Source organism: Salvelinus alpinus, chromosome 2 (genome assembly GCF_045679555.1).
Source record: "Salvelinus alpinus chromosome 2, SLU_Salpinus.1, whole genome shotgun sequence".
Classification (NCBI taxonomy): Eukaryota; Metazoa; Chordata; class Actinopteri; order Salmoniformes; family Salmonidae; genus Salvelinus; species Salvelinus alpinus.
The window spans coordinates 98,080,925-98,105,994 of NC_092087.1; the positions used below are offsets into that span (position 1 = coordinate 98,080,925).

Sequence of the window (25,070 nt, forward strand, 5' to 3'; positions counted from 1 at the left end):
CCCACAGAATTCCACCAGTCAGCGTTCCGGACCCAGCCGTTGTCGATGAGTAAACCAGCGTTGTGGATACAGAGCAGTGTGACTACACATACACACGCGTGTGTGTTTTGTGTCCCTGTTTTTAAGCTTCTCTCTTCGACCGCATACTAATCATCTGGTGGTCAATCACATCACAGAGAAACACAGAGGGCTCAGTGTGTGTGTGTGTGTGTGTGTGTGTGTGTGTGTGTGTGTGTGTGTGTGTGTGTGTGTGTGTGTGTGTGTGTGTGTCAGCTGGAGAGAGAAGCATGAAAGCCTCTCAGACTAGATAGACTGAGCCATCTAGAGCTGAGCGAAAGAGAGAGAGAGAGAGAGAGAGAGAGCATTCTTTCACTACAGACAACACCCCTCCCTTCTTCCCTCAGTTCCCTCTCTCTCCCGCTCTCATCTCTTCTCTCTCTGTTCACCATCTCCCTCTGAGCGTCTATACCCCCCCCTCCCCCCAGGGCCAACAGTGACCTCATACTGAATAGCCCACTACACATACATACAGATGTAGGACCCTATAAAATCAGTCTAATCTTTTTTGCCTGATTCCATTTAGTTTTTCCACGTTTTCACTCTCAAAATCACACATTTTGTATAGAAAAATAACCAACCCATGTTGTGGTTTAAGCTGTGTTGTGGACTTACATCAGGAAACCCAGGGGACACGTTAGAGCTCAACCATCTGTATAGTTTAATATTGAAAGTCAACCGTGTTTTCTTTGCTTCGACAGAGTGATCAGAGCAACGACAGCTTTCCTTCACAGGAAACACATCAGAGCAACGACAGCTTTCCTTCACAGGAAATACATCAGAGCAACGACAGCTGTCCTTCACAGGAAATACATCAGAGCAACGACAGCTTTCCTTCACAGGAAATACATCAGACCAGCACCTTCGGCAGAAAACAGCTTCCTTTTCATCAGATGTCAACAGAAGTGCAACGCAATTTGGCGGGCAACCACACAAGTAAATGAGCTTACAATGTAAAAAGGCCTTTTCTAGAAGAATAAAAAACGATGCACGGCCATCATATTTCTAATGTTTATTATAGAAAGAATGGAGCCAGATACATTTCCTCATCATTTGCTTGAAGTCGATCTTGCATTTTACCAGAGAAAAGTAGACTACAGTAACACTGAGAACAGTAGACTACAATAACACTGAGACCAGTAGACTACAGTAACACAGAGACCAGTAGACTACAGTAACACTGAGACCAGTAGACTACAGTAACACTGAGACCAGTAGACTACAGTAACACTGAGACCAGTAGACTACAGTAACACTGAGACCAGTAGACTACAGTAACACTGAGACCAGTAGACTACAGTAACACTGAGACCAGTAGACTACAGTAACACTGAGACCAGTAGACTACAGTAACACTGAGACCAGTAGACTACAGTAACACTGAGACCAGTAGACTACAGTAACACTGAGACCAGTAGACTACAGTAACACTGAGACCAGTAGACTACAGTAACACTGAGAACAGTAGACTACAGTAACACTGAGAACAGTAGACTACAGTAACACTGAGACCAGTAGACTACAGTAACACTGAGACCAGTAGACTACAGTAACACTGAGAACAGTAGACTACAGTAACACTGAGAACAGTAGACTACAGTAACACTGAGAACAGTAGACCACAGTAACACTGAGAACAGTAGACTACAGTAACACTGAGACCAGTAGACTACAGTAACACTGAGACCAGTAGACTACAGTAACACTGAGACCAGTAGACTACAGTAACACTGAGAACAGTAGACTACAGTAACACTGAGACCAGTAGACTACAGTAACACTGAGACCAGTAGACTACAGTAACACTGAGACCAGTAGACTACAGTAACACTGAGACCAGTAGACTACAGTAACACTGAGACCAGTAGACTACAGTAACACTGAGACCAGTAGACTACAGTAACACTGAGACCAGTAGACTACAGTAACACTGAGACCAGTAGACTACAGTAACACTGAGACCAGTAGACTACAGTAACACTGAGAACAGTAGACCACAGTAACACTGAGACCAGTAGACTACAGTAACACTGAGACCAGTAGACTACAGTAACACTGAGACCAGTAGACTACAGTAACACTGAGACCAGTAGACTACAGTAACACTGAGAACAGTAGACTACAGTAACACTGAGACCAGTAGACTACAGTAACACTGAGAACAGTAGACTACAGTAACACTGAGAACAGTAGACTACAGTAACACTGAGAACAGTAGACTACAGTAACACTGAGACCAGTAGACTACAGTAACACTGAGACCAGTAGACTACAGTAACACTGAGACCAGTAGACTACAGTAACACTGAGACCAGTAGACTACAGTAACACTGAGACCAGTAGACTACAGTAACACTGAGACCAGTAGACTACAGTAACACTGAGAACAGTAGACTACAGTAACACTGAGAACAGTAGACTACAGTAACACTGAGAACAGTAGACTACAGTAACACTGAGACCAGTAGACTACAGTAACACTGAGAACAGTAGACTACAGTAACACTGAGAACAGTAGACTACAGTAACACTGAGACCAGTAGACTACAGTAACACTGAGAACAGTAGACTACAGTAACACTGAGAACAGTAGACTACAGTAACACTGAGAACAGTAGACTACAGTAACACTGAGAACAGTAGACCACAGTAACACTGAGAACAGTAGACTACAGTAACACTGAGACATGTCTGCTGATAGAACGCCAGAGAGGAGAACAGTAGACTACAGTAACACTGAGAACAGTAGACTACAGTAACACTGAGAACAGTAGACTACAGTAACACTGAGACATGTCTGCTGATAGAACGCCAGAGAGGAGAACAGTAGACTACAGTAACACTGAGAACAGTAGACTACAGTAACACTGAGAACAGTAGACTACAGTAACACTGAGACCAGTAGACTACAGTAACACTGAGAACAGTAGACTACAGTAACACTGAGAACAGTAGACTACAGTAACACTGAGAACAGTAGACTACAGTAACACTGAGAACAGTAGACCACAGTAACACTGAGAACAGTAGACTACAGTAACACTGAGACATGTCTGCTGATAGAACGCCAGAGAGGAGAACAGTAGACTACAGTAACACTGAGAACAGTAGACTACAGTAACACTGAGAACAGTAGACTACAGTAACACTGAGACCAGTAGACTACAGTAACACTGAGAACAGTAGACTACAGTAACACTGAGAACAGTAGACTACAGTAACACTGAGAACAGTAGACCACAGTAACACTGAGAACAGTAGACTACAGTAACACTGAGACATGTCTGCTGATAGAACGCCAGAGAGGAGAACAGTAGACTACAGTAACACTGAGACCAGTAGACTACAGTAACACTGAGACCAGTAGACTACAGTAACACTGAGAACAGTAGACCACAGTAACACTGAGAACAGTAGACCACAGTAACACTGAGACCAGTAGACTACAGTAACACTGAGACCAGTAGACTACAGTAACACTGAGACCAGTAGACTACAGTAACACTGAGACCAGTAGACTACAGTAACACTGAGACCAGTAGACTACAGTAACACTGAGACCAGTAGACTACAGTAACACTGAGACCAGTAGACTACAGTAACACTGAGAACAGTAGACTACAGTAACACTGAGAACAGTAGACTACAGTAACACTGAGAACAGTAGACTACAGTAACACTGAGACCAGTAGACTACAGTAACACTGAGAACAGTAGACTACAGTAACACTGAGAACAGTAGACCACAGTAACACTGAGAACAGTAGACTACAGTAACACTGAGACCAGTAGACTACAGTAACACTGAGAACAGTAGACTACAGTAACACTGAGAACAGTAGACTACAGTAACACTGAGAACAGTAGACCACAGTAACACTGAGAACAGTAGACTACAGTAACACTGAGACATGTCTGCTGATAGAACGCCAGAGAGGAGAACAGTAGACTACAGTAACACTGAGAACAGTAGACTACAGTAACACTGAGAACAGTAGACTACAGTAACACTGAGACATGTCTGCTGATAGAACGCCAGAGAGGAGAACAGTAGACTACAGTAACACTGAGAACAGTAGACTACAGTAACACTGAGAACAGTAGACTACAGTAACACTGAGACCAGTAGACTACAGTAACACTGAGAACAGTAGACTACAGTAACACTGAGAACAGTAGACTACAGTAACACTGAGAACAGTAGACTACAGTAACACTGAGAACAGTAGACCACAGTAACACTGAGAACAGTAGACTACAGTAACACTGAGACATGTCTGCTGATAGAACGCCAGAGAGGAGAACAGTAGACTACAGTAACACTGAGAACAGTAGACTACAGTAACACTGAGAACAGTAGACTACAGTAACACTGAGACCAGTAGACTACAGTAACACTGAGAACAGTAGACTACAGTAACACTGAGAACAGTAGACTACAGTAACACTGAGAACAGTAGACCACAGTAACACTGAGAACAGTAGACTACAGTAACACTGAGACATGTCTGCTGATAGAACGCCAGAGAGGAGAACAGTAGACTACAGTAACACTGAGAACAGTAGACTACAGTAACACTGAGAACAGTAGACTACAGTAACACTGAGACCAGTAGACTACAGTAACACTGAGAACAGTAGACTACAGTAACACTGAGAACAGTAGACTACAGTAACACTGAGAACAGTAGACCACAGTAACACTGAGAACAGTAGACTACAGTAACACTGAGACCAGTAGACTACAGTAACACTGAGACCAGTAGACTACAGTAACACTGAGACCAGTAGACTACAGTAACACTGAGAACAGTAGACTACAGTAACACTGAGAACAGTAGACCACAGTAACACTGAGAACAGTAGACTACAGTAACACTGAGACCAGTAGACTACAGTAACACTGAGACCAGTAGACTACAGTAACACTGAGACCAGTAGACTACAGTAACACTGAGACATGTCTGCTGATAGAACGCCAGAGAGGAGAACAGTAGACTACAGTAACACTGAGAACAGTAGACTACAGTAACACTGAGACCAGTAGACTACAGTAACACTGAGACATGTCTGCTGATAGAACGCCAGAGAGGAGAACAGTAGACTACAGTAACACTGAGAACAGTAGACTACAGTAACACTGAGAACAGTAGACTACAGTAACACTGAGACATGTCTGCTGATAGAACGCCAGAGAGGAGAACAGTAGACTACAGTAACACTGAGAACAGTAGACTACAGTAACACTGAGAACAGTAGACTACAGTAACACTGAGACCAGTAGACTACAGTAACACTGAGAACAGTAGACTACAGTAACACTGAGAACAGTAGACTACAGTAACACTGAGACCAGTAGACTACAGTAACACTGAGAACAGTAGACCACAGTAACACTGAGACCAGTAGACTACAGTAACACTGAGACCAGTAGACTACAGTAACACTGAGACCAGTAGACTACAGTAACACTGAGAACAGTAGACTACAGTAACACTGAGACCAGTAGACTACAGTAACACTGAGAACAGTAGACTACAGTAACACTGAGAACAGTAGACTACAGTAACACTGAGAACAGTAGACTACAGTAACACTGAGACCAGTAGACTACAGTAACACTGAGACCAGTAGACTACAGTAACACTGAGACCAGTAGACTACAGTAACACTGAGACCAGTAGACTACAGTAACACTGAGACCAGTAGACTACAGTAACACTGAGACCAGTAGACTACAGTAACACTGAGAACAGTAGACTACAGTAACACTGAGAACAGTAGACTACAGTAACACTGAGAACAGTAGACTACAGTAACACTGAGACCAGTAGACTACAGTAACACTGAGAACAGTAGACTACAGTAACACTGAGAACAGTAGACTACAGTAACACTGAGACCAGTAGACTACAGTAACACTGAGAACAGTAGACTACAGTAACACTGAGAACAGTAGACTACAGTAACACTGAGAACAGTAGACTACAGTAACACTGAGAACAGTAGACCACAGTAACACTGAGAACAGTAGACTACAGTAACACTGAGACATGTCTGCTGATAGAACGCCAGAGAGGAGAACAGTAGACTACAGTAACACTGAGAACAGTAGACTACAGTAACACTGAGAACAGTAGACTACAGTAACACTGAGACATGTCTGCTGATAGAACGCCAGAGAGGAGAACAGTAGACTACAGTAACACTGAGAACAGTAGACTACAGTAACACTGAGAACAGTAGACTACAGTAACACTGAGACCAGTAGACTACAGTAACACTGAGAACAGTAGACTACAGTAACACTGAGAACAGTAGACTACAGTAACACTGAGAACAGTAGACTACAGTAACACTGAGAACAGTAGACCACAGTAACACTGAGAACAGTAGACTACAGTAACACTGAGACATGTCTGCTGATAGAACGCCAGAGAGGAGAACAGTAGACTACAGTAACACTGAGAACAGTAGACTACAGTAACACTGAGAACAGTAGACTACAGTAACACTGAGACCAGTAGACTACAGTAACACTGAGAACAGTAGACTACAGTAACACTGAGAACAGTAGACTACAGTAACACTGAGAACAGTAGACCACAGTAACACTGAGAACAGTAGACTACAGTAACACTGAGACATGTCTGCTGATAGAACGCCAGAGAGGAGAACAGTAGACTACAGTAACACTGAGAACAGTAGACTACAGTAACACTGAGAACAGTAGACTACAGTAACACTGAGACCAGTAGACTACAGTAACACTGAGAACAGTAGACTACAGTAACACTGAGAACAGTAGACTACAGTAACACTGAGAACAGTAGACCACAGTAACACTGAGAACAGTAGACTACAGTAACACTGAGACCAGTAGACTACAGTAACACTGAGACCAGTAGACTACAGTAACACTGAGACCAGTAGACTACAGTAACACTGAGAACAGTAGACTACAGTAACACTGAGAACAGTAGACCACAGTAACACTGAGAACAGTAGACTACAGTAACACTGAGACCAGTAGACTACAGTAACACTGAGACCAGTAGACTACAGTAACACTGAGACCAGTAGACTACAGTAACACTGAGACCAGTAGACTACAGTAACACTGAGACCAGTAGACTACAGTAACACTGAGACCAGTAGACTACAGTAACACTGAGAACAGTAGACTACAGTAACACTGAGAACAGTAGACTACAGTAACACTGAGAACAGTAGACTACAGTAACACTGAGACCAGTAGACTACAGTAACACTGAGAACAGTAGACTACAGTAACACTGAGAACAGTAGACTACAGTAACACTGAGACCAGTAGACTACAGTAACACTGAGAACAGTAGACTACAGTAACACTGAGAACAGTAGACTACAGTAACACTGAGAACAGTAGACTACAGTAACACTGAGAACAGTAGACCACAGTAACACTGAGAACAGTAGACTACAGTAACACTGAGACATGTCTGCTGATAGAACGCCAGAGAGGAGAACAGTAGACTACAGTAACACTGAGAACAGTAGACTACAGTAACACTGAGAACAGTAGACTACAGTAACACTGAGACATGTCTGCTGATAGAACGCCAGAGAGGAGAACAGTAGACTACAGTAACACTGAGAACAGTAGACTACAGTAACACTGAGAACAGTAGACTACAGTAACACTGAGACCAGTAGACTACAGTAACACTGAGAACAGTAGACTACAGTAACACTGAGAACAGTAGACTACAGTAACACTGAGAACAGTAGACTACAGTAACACTGAGAACAGTAGACCACAGTAACACTGAGAACAGTAGACTACAGTAACACTGAGACATGTCTGCTGATAGAACGCCAGAGAGGAGAACAGTAGACTACAGTAACACTGAGAACAGTAGACTACAGTAACACTGAGAACAGTAGACTACAGTAACACTGAGACCAGTAGACTACAGTAACACTGAGAACAGTAGACTACAGTAACACTGAGAACAGTAGACTACAGTAACACTGAGAACAGTAGACCACAGTAACACTGAGAACAGTAGACTACAGTAACACTGAGACATGTCTGCTGATAGAACGCCAGAGAGGAGAACAGTAGACTACAGTAACACTGAGAACAGTAGACTACAGTAACACTGAGAACAGTAGACTACAGTAACACTGAGACCAGTAGACTACAGTAACACTGAGAACAGTAGACTACAGTAACACTGAGAACAGTAGACCACAGTAACACTGAGAACAGTAGACCACAGTAACACTGAGACCAGTAGACTACAGTAACACTGAGACCAGTAGACTACAGTAACACTGAGACCAGTAGACTACAGTAACACTGAGACCAGTAGACTACAGTAACACTGAGAACAGTAGACTACAGTAACACTGAGAACAGTAGACCACAGTAACACTGAGAACAGTAGACTACAGTAACACTGAGACCAGTAGACTACAGTAACACTGAGACCAGTAGACTACAGTAACACTGAGACCAGTAGACTACAGTAACACTGAGACATGTCTGCTGATAGAACGCCAGAGAGGAGAACAGTAGACTACAGTAACACTGAGAACAGTAGACTACAGTAACACTGAGACCAGTAGACTACAGTAACACTGAGACATGTCTGCTGATAGAACGCCAGAGAGGAGAACAGTAGACTACAGTAACACTGAGAACAGTAGACTACAGTAACACTGAGAACAGTAGACTACAGTAACACTGAGACATGTCTGCTGATAGAACGCCAGAGAGGAGAACAGTAGACTACAGTAACACTGAGAACAGTAGACTACAGTAACACTGAGAACAGTAGACTACAGTAACACTGAGACCAGTAGACTACAGTAACACTGAGAACAGTAGACTACAGTAACACTGAGAACAGTAGACTACAGTAACACTGAGAACAGTAGACCACAGTAACACTGAGAACAGTAGACTACAGTAACACTGAGACCAGTAGACTACAGTAACACTGAGACCAGTAGACTACAGTAACACTGAGACCAGTAGACTACAGTAACACTGAGACATGTCTGCTGATAGAACGCCAGAGAGGAGAACAGTAGACTACAGTAACACTGAGAACAGTAGACTACAGTAACACTGAGACCAGTAGACTACAGTAACACTGAGACATGTCTGCTGATAGAACGCCAGAGAGGAGAACAGTAGACTACAGTAACACTGAGAACAGTAGACTACAGTAACACTGAGAACAGTAGACTACAGTAACACTGAGAACAGTAGACTACAGTAACACTGAGAACAGTAGACTACAGTAACACTGAGAACAGTAGACTACAGTAACACTGAGACATGTCTGCTGATAGAACGCCAGAGAGGAGAACAGTAGACTACAGTAACACTGAGCCATGTCTGCTGATAGAATGCCAGAGAGGAGAACAGTAGACTACAGTAACACTGAGAACAGTAGACTACAGTAACACTGAGAACAGTAGACTACAGTAACACTGAGACATGTCTGCTGATAGAATGCCAGAGAGGAGAACAGTAGACTACAGTAACACTGAGAACAGTAGACTACAGTAACACTGAGAACAGTAGACTACAGTAACACTGAGACATGTCTGCTGATAGAACGCCAGAGAGGAGAGAAGTGCAACTCAAAGCACAACATGTCTGATGCAGAAATTACAACAAGAAGCATGTTACATCTGCATTTAGAAAACTCAGCAATATTTTTGTAGCGTGGTTCATTCTGCGTTGTGTATTTTTAATTAGGACGCTGCCACAACTGATGGTCTGCTCGTTGAAATCTTTTTATTTGCCCTGCACACGAAGAGACAACACAAACGTTACCCTTGGTGCAGTCACAGCTCTCCGGCACCTTGCTAGCCGAGGGTCAGGCAAAAGAGCGCCAAAAGGAATTAACAGGTGCTGCGTGCACACACTCGCTGCACAACAGCATATACAAGTAAAACTATACAGAACATAATTCTGACAATATTTTTTATTAATGAATGTTCTACTGAGTTAAATACATTTTTGAATATTGTTGAATTCCGTTTGAATGTCTGGATTCCGGGATTCCGTCCTCCGCAGCCTGGACTTCACACGGCCCTAAAGACACGACGCCTTGACGACAACCTACAGACGTGTCGCCTTGACAACGACCCCCTGGGGGCTAGCTGTGACCTCACCTCAAACAACCAGGCCAAACACACACACACACAGACACACACACACACACACACACACACAATGCTAAATATCTAGCGACACAGAAACAGTTGGCTGTAAACTCATGCAAACACTTGTATGTACTGTACACACACAGTGGTGAAAGCTCAGCAACACAGAAACAGTCCAGGCACCAAAACACGTCAGGATGCAATTAGTCTGAATTAGGGCCCTTAGAACTCCTACACACACACACACACACAGACACACACACACACACACACACACAAAGGGTTTTAGTGTGCCCCCTAAATGGGGTTTGGAGGAAATGGGTACTTAACAGTTCAGTTCTGATTTAGGAGAGAAAAGGAGAGAGAAGGAGAGAGAAGGAGAGAGACAGAGAGAGAAGGGGAGAGAAGGAAAGAGAAGGAGAGAGAAGGAGAGAGACGGAGAGAGAAGGAGAGAGACGGAGAGAAAAGGAGAGAGACGGAGAGAAAAGGAGAGAGACGGAGAGAGGAGAGAGACAGAGAGAGAAGGAGAGAGAAGGAGAGAGACAGAGAGAGAAGGGGAGAAAAGGAGAGAGAAGGAGAGAGACAGAGAGAGAAGGAGAGAGACAGGGAGAGAATGAGAGAGACAGAGAGAGACAGAGAGAGAAGGAGAGAGACGGAGAGAGACAGAGAGAGAAGGAGAGAGACGGAGAGAGAAGGAAAGAGAAGGAGAGAGAAGGAGAGAGACGGAGAGAAAAGGAGAGAGACGGAGAGAAAAGGAGAGAGACGGAGAGAGAAGGAGAGAGAAGGAGAGAGACAGAGAGAGAAGGAGAGAGAAGGAGAGAGACAGAGAGAGAAGGGGAGAAAAGGAGAGAGAAGGAGAGAGACAGAGAGAGAAGGAGAGAGACAGGGAGAGAAGGAGAGAGACAGGGAGAGAATGAGAGAGACAGAGAGAGACAGAGAGAGAAGGAGAGAGAAGGAGAGAGACGGAGAGAAGGAGAGAGACGGAGAGAAAAGGAGAGAGACGGAGAGAAAAGGAGAGAGACGGAGAGAAAAGGAGAGAGACGGAGAGAAAAGGAGAGAGACGGAGAGAGAAGGAGAGAGAAGGAGAGAGACAGAGAGAGAAGGGGAGAAAAGGAGAGAGAAGGAGAGAGACAGAGAGAGAAGGAGAGAGACAGGGAGAGAATGAGAGAGACAGAGAGAGACAGAGAGAGACGGAGAGAGAAGGAAAGAGAAGGAGAGAGAAGGAGAGAGACGGAGAGAAAAGGAGAGAGACGGAGAGAAAAGGAGAGAGACGGAGAGAGAAGGAGAGAGAAGGAGAGAGACAGAGAGAGAAGGAGAGAGAAGGAGAGAGACAGAGAGAGAAGGGGAGAAAAGGAGAGAGAAGGAGAGAGACAGAGAGAGAAGGAGAGAGACAGGGAGAGAATGAGAGAGACAGAGAGAGACAGAGAGAGAAGGAGAGAGACGGAGAGAGAAGGAAAGAGAAGGAGAGAGAAGGAGAGAGAAGGAGAGAGATGGAGAGAGACAGAGAGATAAGGAGAGAGACAGAGAGAGAAGGAGAGAGAAGGAGAGAGAAGGAGAGAGAAGGAGAGAGAAGGAGAGAGAAGGAGAGAGACAGAGAGAAGGGGCGAAAAGGAGAGAGACGGAGAGAGAAGGAGAGAGAGAAGGAGAGAGAGAAGGAGAGAGACAGAGAGAGAAGGAGAGAGACAGAGAGAGAAGGAGAGAGACAGAGAGAGAAGGAGAGAGACGGAGAGAGACGGAGAGAGAAGGAGAGAGACGGAGAGAAAAGGAGAGAGACGGAGAGAAAAGGAGAGAGACGTTGGGAGTCAGGAGCAAAACCAGCTACATTCCAACAGACTAACTAGACTTGTTTTGAAAGAAGCTTATGATATGTACTAGACATACTGTGGTTGTAGTAGCCAGACTGTGGTTGTAGTAGACAGACTGTGGTTATAGTAGACAGACTGTGGTTGTAGTAGACAGACTGTGGTTATAGTAGACAGACTGTGGTTGTAGTAGACAGACTGTGGTTGTAGTAGACAGACTGTGGTTGTACTAGACAGACTGTGGTTGTAGTAGACAGACTGTGGTTGTAGTAGGCAGACTGTGGTTGTAGTAGACATACTGTGGTTATAGTAGACAGACTGTGGTTGTAGTAGACAGACTGTGGTTGTAGTAGACAGACTGTGGTTATAGTAGACAGACTGTGGTTATAGTAGACAGACTGTGGTTGTACTAGACAGACTGTGGTTATAGTAGACAGCCTGTGGTTGTAGTAGACAGACTGTGGTTATAGTAGACAGACTGTAGTTATAGTAGACAGACTGTGGTTGTAGTAGACCGACTGTGGTTGTAGTAGACAGACTGTGGTTGTAATAGACAGACTGTGGTTGTAGTAGACAGACTGTGGTTGTACTAGACAGACTGTGGTTATAGTAGACAGACTGTGGTTGTAATAGACAGACTGTGGTTGTAGTAGACAGACTGTGGTTATAGTAGACAGACTGTGGTTGTAGTAGACAGACTGGGGTTGTAGTAGACAGACTGTGGTTGTAGTAGACATACTGTGGTTATAGTAGACAGACTGTGGTTATAGTAGACAGACTGTGGTTATAGTAGACATACTGTGGTTGTAGAAAACAGACTGTGGTTATAGTAGACAGACTGTGGTTGTAGTAGACAGACTGTGGTTATAGTAGACAGACTGTGGATGTGGCCCAAATGGCACCGTATTCCCTATGGGGGGGTCTGGTTAAAAGTAGTGCACTATATAGGGAATAGGGTGCCATTGGCCATAGGGCTCTGTTAAAAGTAGTGCACTATATAGGGTTCTTGTCTATAGTAGTGTACTATATAGGGAATAGGGTGCCGTTTTTCTGACTTATGTTTGTTAATGTACCGTTTGAGATGGTTGAATAACAATGACGTCATACTTGCTCCTTGGGTATTAAATCTCAATGCCTGGTCTATGGCACATCTCCCTCTTCCTCATCTCTCTTTCTCTCTTCATCTCCCTCTTATTCATCTCTCTCTCTCTCCCTACCTCTCTCTCTCTCTTTCTTCTTCATCTCCCTCTTCTTCTTCATCTCTCTCTCTCCCTCATCTCCCCTCTCTCTCTCTCTCTCTTCTTCATCTCCCTCTCTCTCATCTCCCTCTCTCTCTCTCTCTCTCTCCCTCTCTTCTTCATCTCCCTCTCTCTCTCTCCCTCATCTCCCTCTCTCCCTCTCTTCTTCATCTCCCTCTCTCTTCATCTCCCTCTCTCTCTTTCTCTCCTTCATCTCTCTCTCTCCCTCTTCTTCTTCTTCTCTCTCTCTCTATGAATCATACCTGTCCTGAACTCAATGACTGGTCTATTACACATCTCTCTCTCTTCCTCGGTTTCTCCCTTTATTTTCTCACACAACTCTTCTCTCTCTCTCTCTCTCCTTTGTCATGGTAGGCAGCTTCCCACGCTCACCACTTGAACTTGGTAACCCCTCCTCCTCTAAATCACGGTTCCTTGTCTCTTTCCCTCCTCTGTCCATCTCTTCTTCACCAAACAAGCCACTGACCCGTCACATCAAGCTGCTGTTACACGTGTAATAACACCAGTAACACTGTCTATCAAGCTGCTGTTACACGTGTAATAACACCAGTAACACTGTCTATCAAGCTGCTGTTACACGTGTAATAACACCAGTAACACTGTCTATCAAGCTGCTGTTACACGTGTAATAACACCAGTAACACTGTCTATCAAGCTGCTGTTACACGTGTAATAACACCAGTAACACTGTCTATCAAGCTGCTGTTACACGTGTAATAACACCAGTAACACTGTCTATCAAGCTGCTGTTACAATAGTCATAGTTTTTTTTTTTTATTACATAGTAATGGACTTGAACTGTTTCTGCATCACTTTGTTAGCATGAAGGCAAGGAGACAAGGACAGGAGATGAGGAGACAAGTGTTGGAATACTACCTAGGAGGGGACGGAGGGACCAGCCATCTGTTTCCCTTGGGTAGTAGATTATTATTAGGAAAATGATTTGATGTAACCTGTATTTAACTAGAAAAGTCAGTTAAGAACAAATTCTTATTTACAATGACGGCCTACCCTGGCCAAACCTGGTCCCGGACGACGCTGGGCCAATTATGCACCGCCCTATGGGACTCCCAATCACGGCCGGTTGTGATACAGCCTGGAATCGAACCAGGGACTGTGGTGACGCCTCTAGCACTGAGATGCAGTGCCTTAGACCGCTGTGCCACTCGGGAGCCCTCTATAGGACTTTAGTGAGTGTTGAGCTGGATAACGGTTTTGATTGAATAAGGCCTTGGTGATAAAACGTGCTTGTCTGTCAGGATTGTGTTGCCTGCATACATCTGTGTGTGTCCCAAACCTACCTTCTGGTACTCTGAGTCCTCGGGTCTGAAGTCGCTGCTGACCGTCTCAAACTGCAGGTTGAAGTGGGGGAGGCGGTGGAGCAGGTTGACCCACCACGGGGGAGAGTAGTTTACTACCGCTGCCATCCTCTCACACACAGACCCCGCCGGTGTCACTACCAATCTGTCAGACCGAAATATGATGTGTCCTCTCCCGGTCAACAGCACCGCCTACAACACCCACGCATAGGATATGATTCTCTTCTGAACGCGGAGTAGTGCAGTGCGCCGAGTGGGTTGTTATCATCGATGTGATTCCGTCATCAATTCAAATATCGATTAACCGTTATTGACGGTTTGTTTTAGAGTAGGCTACCGTCGACCGACGCCACAGGCAAATCAGCAAGAATTCGTTTACTCAGTCGGTCGTTGATTGATTTACGGTGTTGCAGGCTACAATTTCCATGGCCGCCAACATTCTCGTTCCCTCGGGTCTATTCGTTTATTCCAGCCATGAGCGGTTAGGCTATATTGGATTATTCCGGTTCTCCATTACCGCATTCCCAACTCTTAGCCAGGACGACAGAAAAATCCATATTCTGCTCCAAACTATGTGTGAATGTAGCCAAGTCTCATTTTGCAACGTGAACACTTATCCTGTGAAACCTAGCGGTTGCACCACCAAACTACCGATTCACCCACAGATTGTAGGCTATTGTTCCTTCTACAGCCGATGTAGAACAGCAGGACTGCAGCAGAAATCACCACAACTCTCTCACATCTCACCGAACAATAACGGACACCCACTCTTAGAACGACAGCGCATCACTCTAAAAACGCCGTTACATTGCGGTTAGATTCGTCCGACGAAATATTCACGAATCAAATATTATCTTTTCTAGATCCCAATGAGAAGGGGGAGTTCAGTTTTAAATGACCTCCAATGAAATTATGAGATTTAACATCCGTTCAACGAGCGGTCCCGGTGGGGGTTCGTTTTAAATGTCCTCCCGGTGATGAAACGTCGTCCTCGGCTGCTACATTGTTCACCGTTAACGAATTTGGAGGGCGAAGCAAACACGAGCTCGAAAACCCCCTAGCAGGACAAAGCTTCTCACTGCAGCTCGCTCTGCAAATAGATCTGTCGACCATGTGTGCAGAGCGGAGCGGTGTAGAATGCGCCAATACGCAGACCCCCCCCCCCGCCCCTTCCGATGGAGTAACGGTAACGGTAAAACCCAGTTGATGTGTTTTGTCGTACTGGACAACACACCTTTTCATCAAAAAAGAAAGAAACACCACGTGACCTCTGAAGTGTTTTACGATATAAGGAAAGATACTAATTTAATCAGATAAAACATTACGTTCATGGATTACAGCTATTAAAATAAACACAACTCAAGGCACAACAACAACCAGTCACGCGCACACACTCTCCTCTGAGCGTCATATTGCAGTAGAATATGATGATAAGTTCACAGTTTGGATCAGCAGTGTTTCTATTGATCGACGTGAATTAAAAGTCGCTCCAATACACTCCATGATTTATAAGTTTGTTTATGACCATCAATAATCTATATTCAGGCTCTCAGGCACTTTGGCAACATAAAAAACGATCTGTATCAGAACAGAGATGTATTGGGCAGAGAGCTGGCCAAGCAACCCTCCTGGATATGTTCAGGATTATCATCATTATCATTATTACAGCCACTCCCCTCCCGGAGAGCTACTGCACGTGCAGGACTTCGTTCCAGCCCTGCACTACCAAAACACACTTGGTTCTACTTATCAGCATGTCCTCTGGACCTTGATTGAATCTGGTGTAGGGCTGGAGTAAAAGCCTGCATACCCAGCTACACACACACACTTCATATCCCATAGTGCAACGCTCTGGTCTAGAAGTAGATCTCCTCTCTCCTTCCCACGAGACGAGACGGAGACACGATGATGTCATCGTCCGAATCCTCAGAGTCCATCGCCTTAGCAACCTTGGAGTCTGGAGGTGGGTGGAGCTGTAGTTGTGCTACAGGCGAAGCAGGAACACATTATATACACATTATATATACACACATTACATACACACACATTATATACATACACGTTATATATACACAGGAACACATTATATACACACACATTATATATACACACATTATATATACACACATACATTATATATATATACACATACATTATATTTATACACACATTATATATACACACACATATATATATACACATTATACATACACACACATTATATACACACACACAGCCATTATATATACACACACATTACATATACACACACATTATATATACACACACAGAAGCACAGGAACACACACACACACACACACAGGAACACATATTATAAATATATATATATATGTATATATCCACAGACAGCATACCTGGTGTGAGTCTCCTCCTGTTGGACAGTGTGTTAGAGACAGGCCAGGGATCTTCCTCACTCAGCTCCCGTACATCTTCATCTACATCACTGCCTGGAAGGGCTAACACACACACACACACACACACACACACACACACACACACACACACACACACACTTTCAAATCCTGATTTGTCCTTCAGTCAGCGCTGTGCCACCAAGGTGTCAGATTCAGTGTGTGTGTGTGTGTGTGTGTGTGTGTGTGTGTGTGTGTGTGTGTGTGTGTGTGTGTGTGTGTGTGTGTGTGTGTGTGTGTGTGTCTCACCTGTGTTGCTGGGAGTGTGTATTGAAGGGACAGAGGGGACTCTTCTAGGAGCTGGGGTGGGTCCACAGGGAGGAGGGGCTGGAGACTCAGAGCTACAAACATACAGTTATACATACAGTTATACATACAGTTATACATACAGTTATACATACAGTTATACATACAGTTATACATACAATACAAAAACAGACACTTTCCAATGTCAGAACTGTGTGTGCTGGTGTGCTGGTGTGGTGTGTCACCTCTCCGTCATTAGTGCGCTGCGTGTCAGGTGACCTCGGAACACAGACTGGATCAGCGTCACGGCAACCAGCTCCTCGTCCTCCACACAGGAGGTAACATCACTGCCGCGCTGTGATTGGCCATTCTGGAAATGAAACATTAAATAGTAACTCCTATATCAGAGCCTAATTAGGGCAAATTCCCTTTACTCCATAGATACTTGTAAATACGGGGAAACAGTGCCCCTAAGTGGCCATTTGGTTGAACTACAACATAAAAAATATATATATATACATTTTACCTTTATTTAACTAGGCAAGTTAGTTCTTAAGAATACATTCTTATTTTCAATGACGACCTACCGAGGAACAGCGGGTTAACTGCCTTGTTCAGGGGCAGAACGACATATTTTTACCTTTTCAGCTCGGGGATTCAATCTGCAACCTTCGGTTACTAACACTCTAACCACTAAGCTACCTGCCACCCCACGTGTGTGTGTGTGTGTGTGTGTGTGTGTGTGTGTGTGTGTGTGTGTGTGTGTGTGTGTGTGTGTGTGTGTGTGTGTGTGTGTGTGTGTGTGTGTGTGTGTGTGACCTTGCTGAGATTGCTGGTGTGTGTGTCTTGGAGGTGAGCTATCTGGCTCTGTCTGAGGAGATGTCCTCTTATTGCTGACTGGACAAATACTGTGTCCTGGGAGAGGAGAGAGAGGAGAGAGAGGAGAGGAGAGAGAGGAGAGAGAGGAGAGGAGAGCGAGGAGAGAGGAGAGAGAGAAGAGAGGAGAGAGAGGAGGGAGAGAGAAGAGAGGAGAGAGAGGAGAGAGAGGAGAGAGGAGAGAGAGGAGAGGAGAGAGAGGAGAGGAGAGAGAGGAGAGGAGAGAGAGGAGAGCGAGGAGAGAGGAGAGAGAGAAGAGAGGAGAGAGAGGAGAGAGAGGAGAGAGGAGAGAGGAGAGAGGAGAGAGAGAAGAGAGGAGAGGAGAGAGAATGTACTTTATTAGTCCACATGAGATGGGCATGTGTCTTCATTCCCGTTCTGTGGTGGCCGCTGGCAGGTACAACACCTTATTTGGATTAACTATTTAAAATGTTTGTTTCTGGTTAGATAGTTACAGTAATGAGTTAGTTAGTTACCCTTTCTCTGCGCTCCAGCCACCCTGTTCCTGGTTAGTTACAGTAGTTAGTTAGTTACCCTTTCTCTGTTCCTGGTTAGTTACAGTAGTTAGTTAGTTACCCTTTCTCTGTTCCTGGTTAGTTACAGTAGTTAGTTAGTTACCCTTTCTCTGCGCTCCAGCCACCCTGTTCCTGGTTAGTTAGTTACAGTAGTTAGTTAGTTACCCTTTCTCTGTGCTCCAGCCACTCTGTTTCTGGTTAGTTAGTTACAGTAGTTAGTTAGTTAGTTACCCTTTCTCTGTGCTCCAGCCACTCTGTTCCTGGTTAGTTAGTTACAGTAGTTAGTTACCCTATCTCTGTGCTCCAGCCACTCTGTTCCTGGTTAGTTAGTTACAGTAGTTAGTTACCCTTTCTCTGTGCTCCATCCACTCTGTTCCTGGTTAGTTAGTTAGTTAGTTAGTTACCCTTTCTCTGTGCTCCAGCCACTCTGTTCCTGGTTAGTTAGTTACAGTAGTTAGTAACCCTTTCTCTGTGCTCCAGCCACTCTGTTCCTGGTTAGTTAGTTACAGTAGTTAGTTAGTTACCCTTTCTCTGTGCTCCAGCCACTCTGTTTCTGGTTAGTTAGTTACAGTAGTTAGTTAGTTACCCTTTCTCTGCGCTCCAGCCACTCTGTTTCTGGTTAGTTAGTTACAGTAGTTAGTTAGTTACCCTTTCTCTGTGCTCCATCCACTCTGTTCCTGGTTAGTTAGTTACAGTAGTTAGTTAGTTACAGTAGTTAGTTAGTTACAGTAGTTAGCTAGTTACAGTAGTTCGTTGCCCTTTCTCTGTGCTCCATCCACTCTGTTCCTGGTTAGTTAGTTACAGTAGTTAGTTACAGTAGTTAGCTAGTTACAGTAGTTCGTTGCCCTTTCTCTGTGCTCCATCCACTCTGTTCCTGGTTAGTTAGTTACAGTAGTTAGTTAGTAACTCTTTCTCTGTGCTCCAGCCACTCTCTCTGGTTAGTTAGTTACAGTAGTGAGTTAGTTACCCTTTCTCTGTGGTCCAGCCACTCTGTTCCTGGTTAGTTAGTTACAGTAGTTAGTTAGTTACAGTAGTTAGTTAGTTACCCTTTCTCTGTGCTCCATCCACTCTGTTCCTGGTTAGTTACAGTAGTTAGTTAGTTACCCTTTCTCTGTGCTCCAGCCACTCTGTTTCTGGTTAGTTAGTTACAGTAGTTAGTTAGTTACCCTTTCTCTGTGCTCCAGCCAATCTGTTTCTGGTTAGTTAGTTACAGCAGTTAGTTAGTTAGTTAGTTAGTTACCCTTTCTCTGTGCTCCATCCACTCTGTTCCTGGTTAGTTAGTTACAGTAGTGAGTTAGCTAGTTACAGTAGTTAGTTACCCTTTCTCTGTGCTCCAGCCACTCTGTTTCTGGTTAGTTAGTTACAGTAGTGAGTTAGCTAGTTACAGTAGTTAGTTACCCTTTCTCTGTGCTCCAGCCACTCTGTTCCTGGTTAGTTAGTTACAGTAGTTAGTTAGTTACCCTTTCTCTGTGCTCCAGCCACTCTGTTTCTGGTTAGTTAGTTACAGTAGTTAGTTAGTTACCCTTTCTCTGTGCTCCATCCACCCTGTTCCTGGTTAGTTAGTTACAGTAGTTAGTTAGTTACCCTTTCTCTGTGCTCCAGCCACCCTGTTTCTGGTTAGTTAGTTACAGTAGTTAGTTAGTTACCCTTTCTCTGTGCTCCAGCCACTCTGTTCCTGGTTAGTTAGTTACAGTAGTTAGTTAGTTACCCTTTCTCTGTGCTCCAGCCACCCTGTTTCTGGTTAGTTAGCTACAGTAGTGAGTTAGTTACCCTTTCTCTGTGCTCCAGCCACTCTGTTTCTGGTTAGTTAGTTACAGTAGTTAGTTAGTTACAGTAGTTAGTTAGTTACCCTTTCTCTGTGCTCCAGCCACTCTCTCTGGTTAGTTAGTTACAGTAGTGAGTTAGTTACCCTTTCTCTGTGGTCCAGCCACTCTGTTCCTGGTTAGTTAGTTACAGTAGTTAGTTAGTTACAGTAGTTAGTTAGTTACCCTTTCTCTGTGCTCCATCCACTCTGTTCCTGGTTAGTTACAGTAGTTAGTTAGTTACCCTTTCTCTGTGCTCCAGCCACTCTGTTTCTGGTTAGTTAGTTACAGTAGTTAGTTAGTTACCCTTTCTCTGTGCTCCAGCCAATCTGTTTCTGGTTAGTTAGTTACAGCAGTTAGTTAGTTAGTTAGTTAGTTACCCTTTCTCTGTGCTCCATCCACTCTGTTCCTGGTTAGTTAGTTACAGTAGTTAGTAACCCTTTCTCTGTGCTCCAGCCACTCTGTTCCTGGTTAGTTAGTTACAGTAGTTAGTTAGTTACCCTTTCTCTGTGCTCCATCCACCCTGTTCCTGGTTAGTTAGTTACAGTAGTTAGTTAGTTACCCTTTCTCTGTGCTCCAGCCACCCTGTTTCTGGTTAGTTAGTTACAGTAGTTAGTTAGTTACCCTTTCTCTGTGCTCCAGCCACTCTGTTCCTGGTTAGTTAGTTACAGTAGTTAGTTAGTTACCCTTTCTCTGTGCTCCAGCCACCCTGTTTCTGGTTAGTTAGCTACAGTAGTGAGTTAGTTACCCTTTCTCTGTGCTCCAGCCACTCTGTTTCTGGTTAGTTAGTTACAGTAGTTAGTTAGTTACAGTAGTTAGTTAGTTACCCTTTCTCTGTGCTCCAGCCACTCTCTCTGGATCACCCTAGCTGCCCTTTCCTTCTCCTCCCTCCCTTCTGGGTTCTCCTTCCGGTTCTCCTGGTTCTGTTCTTCTCCAGTCCATCTCTTCTTCTCCTCCTCCAGGGTTTGTATCTTCATGGTCAGCTGTTCTCTCTCCAGTCTGGACAAGAGGAGGAAAATCAGACGAGTAGAAAGGTTTCCATGGAAACGTCACGGCACAGACACACAGAGAGAAGAAGTTTCCATACAACCTCTGTGGGCATGTCACAGTGGTTATAAGCCTGTAGTAAACAGTTAAAGTAGTATTTCTGTCATGTTGGATGTAAACACCATTCATTGTGTAGTAGTGTATTCCCCAGTCAGGACGTTCAGGTTGAACTGGGAGATACATACAGGTAGAGCTGTGTTTCCTTCTCATGTTCACTCCTTCGTTCATTCTTCCTCCTCTCCGTCTCTTCCTCTTCCTGCTCTCTTTCAGCCATCAGTCGTCTCAGCTCCCGTCTGAAAACAGAAGATTCAACCATCAGTCGTCTCAGCTCCCGTCTGAAAACAGAAGATTCAACCATCAGTCGTCTCAGCTCCCGTCTGAAAACAGAAGATTCAACCATCAGTCGTCTCAGCTCCCGTCTGAAAACAGAAGATTCAACCATCAGTCGTCTCAGCTCCCGTCTGAAAACAGAAGATTCAACCATCAGTCGTCTCAGCTCCCGTCTGAAAACAGAAGATTCAACCATCAGTCGTCTCAGCTCCCGTCTGAAAACAGAAGGTTCAACCAATCAGTCGTCTCAGCTCCCGTCTGAAAACAGAAGGATAAACCATCAGTCGTCTCAGCTCCCGTCTGAAAACAGAAGATTCAACCAATCAGTCGTCTCAGCTCCCGTCTGAAAACAGAAGATTCAACCATCAGTCGTCTCAGCTCCCGTCTGAAAACAGAAGGTTCAACCAATCAGTCGTCTCAGCTCCCGTCTGAAAACAGAAGGTTCAACCAATCAGTCGTCTCAGCTCCCGTCTGAAAACAGAAGGTTCAACCATCAGTCGTCTCAGCTCCCGTCTGAAAACAGAAGATTCAACCAATCAGTCGTCTCAGCTCCCGTCTGAAAACAGAAGATTCAACCATCAGTCGTCTCAGCTCCCGTCTGAAAACAGAAGGTTCAACCAATCAGTCGTCTCAGCTCCCGTCTGAAAACAGAAGGTTCAACCAATCAGTCGTCTCAGCTCCCGTCTGAAAACAGAAGGTTCAACCAATCAGTCGTCTCAGCTCCCGTCTGAAAACAGAAGGTTCAACCATCAGTCGTCTCAGCTCCCGTCTGAAAACAGAAGATTCAACCATCAGTCGTCTCAGCTCCCGTCTGAAAACAGAAGATTCAACCATCAGTCGTCTCAGCTCCCGTCTGAAAACAGAAGATTCAACCATCAGTCGTCTCAGCTCCCGTCTGAAAACAGAAGATTCAACCATCAGTCGTCTCAGCTCCCGTCTGAAAACAGAAGGTTCAACCATCAGTCGTCTCAGCTCCCGTCTGAAAACAGAAGGTTCAACCATCAGTCGTCTCAGCTCCCGTCTGAAAACAGAAGATTCAACCATCAGTCGTCTCAGCTCCCGTCTGAAAACAGAAGATTCAACCATCAGTCGTCTCAGCTCCCGTCTGAAAACAGAAGATTCAACCATCAGTCGTCTCAGCTCCCGTCTGAAAACAGAAGATTCAACCATCAGTCGTCTCAGCTCCCGTCTGAAAACAGAAGGTTCAACCAATCAGTCGTCTCAGCTCCCGTCTGAAAACAGAAGGTTCAACCATCAGTCGTCTCAGCTCCCGTCTGAAAACAGAAGATTCAACCAATCAGTCGTCTCAGCTCCCGTCTGAAAACAGAAGATTCAACCATCAGTCGTCTCAGCTCCCGTCTGAAAACAGAAGGTTCAACCAATCAGTCGTCTCAGCTCCCGTCTGAAAACAGAAGGTTCAACCATCAGTCGTCTCAGCTCCCGTCTGAAAACAGAAGATTCAACCATCAGTCGTCTCAGCTCCCGTCTGAAAACAGAAGGTTCAACCATCAGTCGTCTCAGTTCCCGTCTGAAAACAGAAGATTCAACCATCAGTCGTCTCAGCTCCCGTCTGAAAACAGAAGGTTCAACCAATCAGTCGTCTCAGCTCCCGTCTGAAAACAGAAGGTTCAACCAATCAGTCGTCTCAGTTCCCGTCTGAAAACAGAAGGTTCTAAACATATTCTCAAAACTAAGAACACCAATAACCAGATATCAAACATTCTATTACAATCACTGGTGATTTCCCATTTCAATTTCCCATACTGCATTGCTGTAGTCATAGTAGCGTCTCTCTTACTCTCTATCGGTCAGCGTCTCCCGTAGCTCCGCCTTCTCCTGCTCCAGTTGTCTGACACACCCCTTCAGACGGACAAACCCCTCCCCTTCCTGTTGGGTGTTTCCCACTGCAACGCCCCCTTCCGTTGTTACGGTGGTTATCCCCGGCGTCGTAGCAACCCCTGTCTCCGTGGGCATGGTGTGGTGGTCAGTCTGGACTAGTCTGTCCACCCCACTCCTCCTGGCCGGGGCTCTCCTCCCCTCCTCTAACCTCTAAGACAGGAAGGGAGAGGGAGTGTTAACGTGTGTGTGTGTGTGTGTGTGTGTGTGTGTGTGTGTGTGTGTGTGTGTGTGTGTGTGTGTGTGTGTGTGTGTGTGTGTGTGTGTGTGAGCCACAAGACTGTGTTATCCCCCTGGGCTAAAGCCTAGGTTACTCCCTCCATTCCACTGTGTAGGACCAACCAGGAGACAGGAGAAAGCCTAGGTTACTCCCTCCATTCCACTGTGTAGGACCAACCAGGAGACAGGAGAAAGCCTCCATCTACTCACCGTCTCCAGTTCCACCAGTCTCCTCAACACTCTCTGTTTGCTCCAGTCTTTGTAGGCTGAAACACAAGTGCAACAAATCATCGACTAGACATACTATGAATACAGGAGATTGGGCCATTTGTTATTTAACCTTTGACCCTGCTGTGTTGTGTTGATTTCCTCAAAGTGTGTGTGTGTGTGTGTGTGTGTGTGTGTGTGTGTGTGTGTGTGTGTGTGTGTGTGTGTGTGTGTGTGTGTGTGTGTGTGTGTGTGTGTGTGTGTGTGTGTGTGTGTGTGTGAGAACCTTTCAGCCCACTGGCTGGACTGTCTGTGTTGACTTCCTCTCTCAGTGTGTGGTTCTCCTGCTGTAGCTGTTTCAGGTTCTCTGATAGACGCAGAACCGTAGAGCTTAGAACCTTCTGCTTCCTCTGAGAACCTTTACTCTCTGCTCTACTGCTACAGAGGGAGAGGAGAGAGAGAATAGAGAGGGGAAGGAGAGAAAGAGAGACCGAGATAGGAGAGAGAGAGAGACAGAGACAGAGACAGAGAGACAGAGAGAGAGCGAGGGGGAGAAGGAGAAGGAGAGAGAGAATAGAGGGGAAGGAGAGAAAGAGAGACCAAGATAGGAGAGAGAGAGACAGAGACAGAGAGACAGAGAGAGAGCGAGGGGGAGAAGGAGAAGGAGAAGGAGAAATAAAGAAATATAGAGAAAGAGAGAGATAAGGAGAGGGAGAGCGAGAGAGAGAGACAGAGAGAGAGAGAGAGAGAGAGCGAGGGGGAGAAGGAGAAGGAGAAGGAGAAATAAAGAAATATAGAGAAAGAGAGAGAGACAGAGAGAGAGAGAGAGAGAGAGACAGAGAGAGAGAGAGAGCGAGGGGGAGAAGGAGAAGGAGAGAGAGAAATAAAGAAATATA

At 44.9% G+C, this 25,070-nt stretch overlaps 2 protein-coding genes across 9 annotated transcripts in view; both read right to left on the reverse strand.

The window, feature by feature from the left end:
- Positions 1-15,856, reverse strand: part of LOC139568366 (protein tweety homolog 3-like) — a 71,111-nt gene extending 55,255 nt beyond the window's left edge. For all 3 annotated transcript variants that reach the window (XM_071390144.1, XM_071390143.1, XM_071390142.1), the window contains exon 1: positions 14,587-15,856. In XM_071390144.1, coding sequence (XP_071246245.1) covers positions 14,587-14,712 — 126 coding nt within the window. In that variant the 5' untranslated portion in view covers positions 14,713-15,856. The remainder of the gene's footprint in view (positions 1-14,586) is intronic.
- A 24-nt stretch (positions 15,857-15,880) lies between these two features.
- The window catches only part of iqce (IQ motif containing E), a 35,574-nt gene continuing 26,384 nt past the window's right edge, over positions 15,881-25,070 (reverse strand). For 5 of the 6 annotated variants that reach the window (XM_071390140.1, XM_071390138.1, XM_071390136.1 and 2 more), the window contains 10 exons: positions 24,461-24,612; positions 24,178-24,233; positions 23,651-23,901; positions 21,708-21,815; positions 21,303-21,474; positions 18,102-18,197; positions 17,528-17,652; positions 17,286-17,377; positions 16,980-17,081; positions 15,881-16,588 (listed from right to left, as the gene is read on the reverse strand). In XM_071390140.1, the coding sequence (XP_071246241.1) occupies positions 16,461-16,588; positions 16,980-17,081; positions 17,286-17,377; positions 17,528-17,652; positions 18,102-18,197; positions 21,303-21,474; positions 21,708-21,815; positions 23,651-23,901; positions 24,178-24,233; positions 24,461-24,612 (1,282 nt within the window). In that variant the 3' untranslated portion in view covers positions 15,881-16,460. The remainder of the gene's footprint in view (positions 16,589-16,979; positions 17,082-17,285; positions 17,378-17,527; positions 17,653-18,101; positions 18,198-21,302; positions 21,475-21,707; positions 21,816-23,650; positions 23,902-24,177; positions 24,234-24,460; positions 24,613-25,070) is intronic. The other variant, XM_071390139.1, reaches the window with a different exon arrangement.